Source organism: Myzus persicae, unplaced genomic scaffold, assembly GCF_001856785.1.
Source record: "Myzus persicae strain clone G006 unplaced genomic scaffold, MPER_G0061.0, whole genome shotgun sequence".
NCBI classification, from domain to species: domain Eukaryota; kingdom Metazoa; phylum Arthropoda; class Insecta; order Hemiptera; family Aphididae; genus Myzus; species Myzus persicae.
The window spans coordinates 103,274-105,129 of record NW_019104079.1 but is presented as its reverse complement, the minus strand read 5'-3'; the positions used below and the strand labels follow the sequence as shown (position 1 = coordinate 105,129).

The 1,856-nt window shown below is 30.3% G+C and overlaps 1 protein-coding gene across 1 annotated transcript in view; it reads right to left on the bottom strand.

Moving 5' to 3' along the window:
* Positions 1–238: 238 nt before the first annotated feature.
* Positions 239–1,856, bottom strand: part of LOC111038443 (pre-mRNA-processing ATP-dependent RNA helicase prp5-like) — a 5,014-nt gene continuing 3,396 nt past the window's right edge. Inside the window, exons 6-7 of the mRNA XM_022321546.1 lie at positions 783–1,119; positions 239–723 (exon numbers count right to left, since the gene is read on the bottom strand). Coding sequence (XP_022177238.1) covers positions 367–723; positions 783–1,119 — 694 coding nt within the window. The 3' untranslated portion in view covers positions 239–366. The remainder of the gene's footprint in view (positions 724–782; positions 1,120–1,856) is intronic.

The window sequence follows — 1,856 nt, the reverse complement described above, 5'->3', positions numbered from 1 at the left end:
AACAACAATTAATAGTAAATATATTTACTGAATACATAATTAAATTTACAAAATACTATAGTAAATTAAACAGTAAAAACATAAATAAATGCCAAAATAATTGTTTGGATGTAAAATATTAGAGAACGAAATTCAAAAATGCATACAATTCAAAGTAATATACAAGAACATTTATTCACTAAAAATAAGTAAAAAGAAAAACATTTAGCTTCATTAATAGAAACGTTATCATTGCTTGTACAAACCAAGAGAATTCTTATTGAAATATAAAGTTGTGAAATTGATACATTTTTTATTGCAACATTCCTATGTATAGTGGTACATTATAACCTATCGTGGCAATGACAATACTAGTTTCGGAAAACCCTATTTCTGCATCAGAATGTGTACAGGATTACGCAATAAATGAGTGCTCAAATGCAAAACGTTCTCGGGCATTGAATCAGTCAACAAAATTACCTGGATACTGATATCTTTCTCGAGCACCTTGAACACCTCATTAATTTGATCTTTGATGAGTCGATTCAAGGACTTATGAATTTCATCCAACACAGCTATCTTGATAAATTTAGTTCGTAAACATTTTCTTATAATTAAATTATAGACACAGGCGGGAGTGCCAACCACTATATGGGGTTGGTGGGAAAAACTGTCTACCGCTTTTATGTCATGTATGCACGCGTAACAATCTGCTTTCATAAAACCGCCGAAAGCAGTAACCACCTGACAAAAAGTGTTATATTATAAACATTTCAAAATATAATCATAAAAACTATGTTTACCTTATGAATCTGCAGAGCCAACTTCCGCGAAGGGGCCAAAATGAGTGCTTGGCACTCTTTCAAACTAGTATCGATTCGTTGAAGAATCGATATCATAACCGAAGTTGTTTTTCCAACACCAGACTGAGCATGAACAATAACATCATGTCCCTTGATGCATGGCAAAATAACGCGCTGTTGAATAGGTGATGGTTTTTCAAAACCATATTCATAGATACCGCGCAACAATTCTTCTTTTAAATTCTTCTCATGAAAGTTATCTACCACATCTTTCCAGTTGGACTCGATAGTTCCGCTGTCAACGGTGACGAGTGGTCCTGAGTAGTTATTGGTGTCACTAGATATGTAAAATTCATAGTCATATGCAAGACAATTTATTTACTAAAACTAGGTACCCTATGCACGTTAAGAACAAGACAAATTCACCATCTAAACTAGGTTTTTACCCATATTGTAATATAGGCGCCATGTTCATAACGTGCGATGAGTATAAGCAAAAAATAAAACATTGAACATCATTAAAAAGTGAAAACTGTCATTCCCTGTACGAACCAACCTAATTATTATTAAAAAAAAAAATTTTAAAAACACACTTTTCCATAAAAACATTTAAAAAAAAATTTTAAAAATTGCACTAAAAAGACAAAAATAATTCTCTGTACTTAAAAATAATGAAAAATTTATTGATGAAAAATTTAAAAGTGTGTGGTGCTCATACACTTGACATATATTCCCAGTCACTATCTTATAAACATGATTGAACAAAGAAGTGTATGTGAGACTTTCCTTGGCTTTTAAATTTTTCATCAGTAAATTTTTCATTATTTTGCTCTTATACTTGACATATACTGCCAGTCACTATCTTATAAACAGGATTGAACAAAGAAGTGTATGTGAGACTTAGCTCGGCTTTTAATGTTTTGTATGATGCACCACACACTTTTAAATTTTTCATCAATAAATTTTTCATTATTTTTAAGTACAGAGAATTATTTTTGTCTTTTTAGTGCAATTTTTAAAATTTTTTTTTAAATGTTTTTATGGAAAAGTGTGTTTTTAAAATTTTTTTTTTTA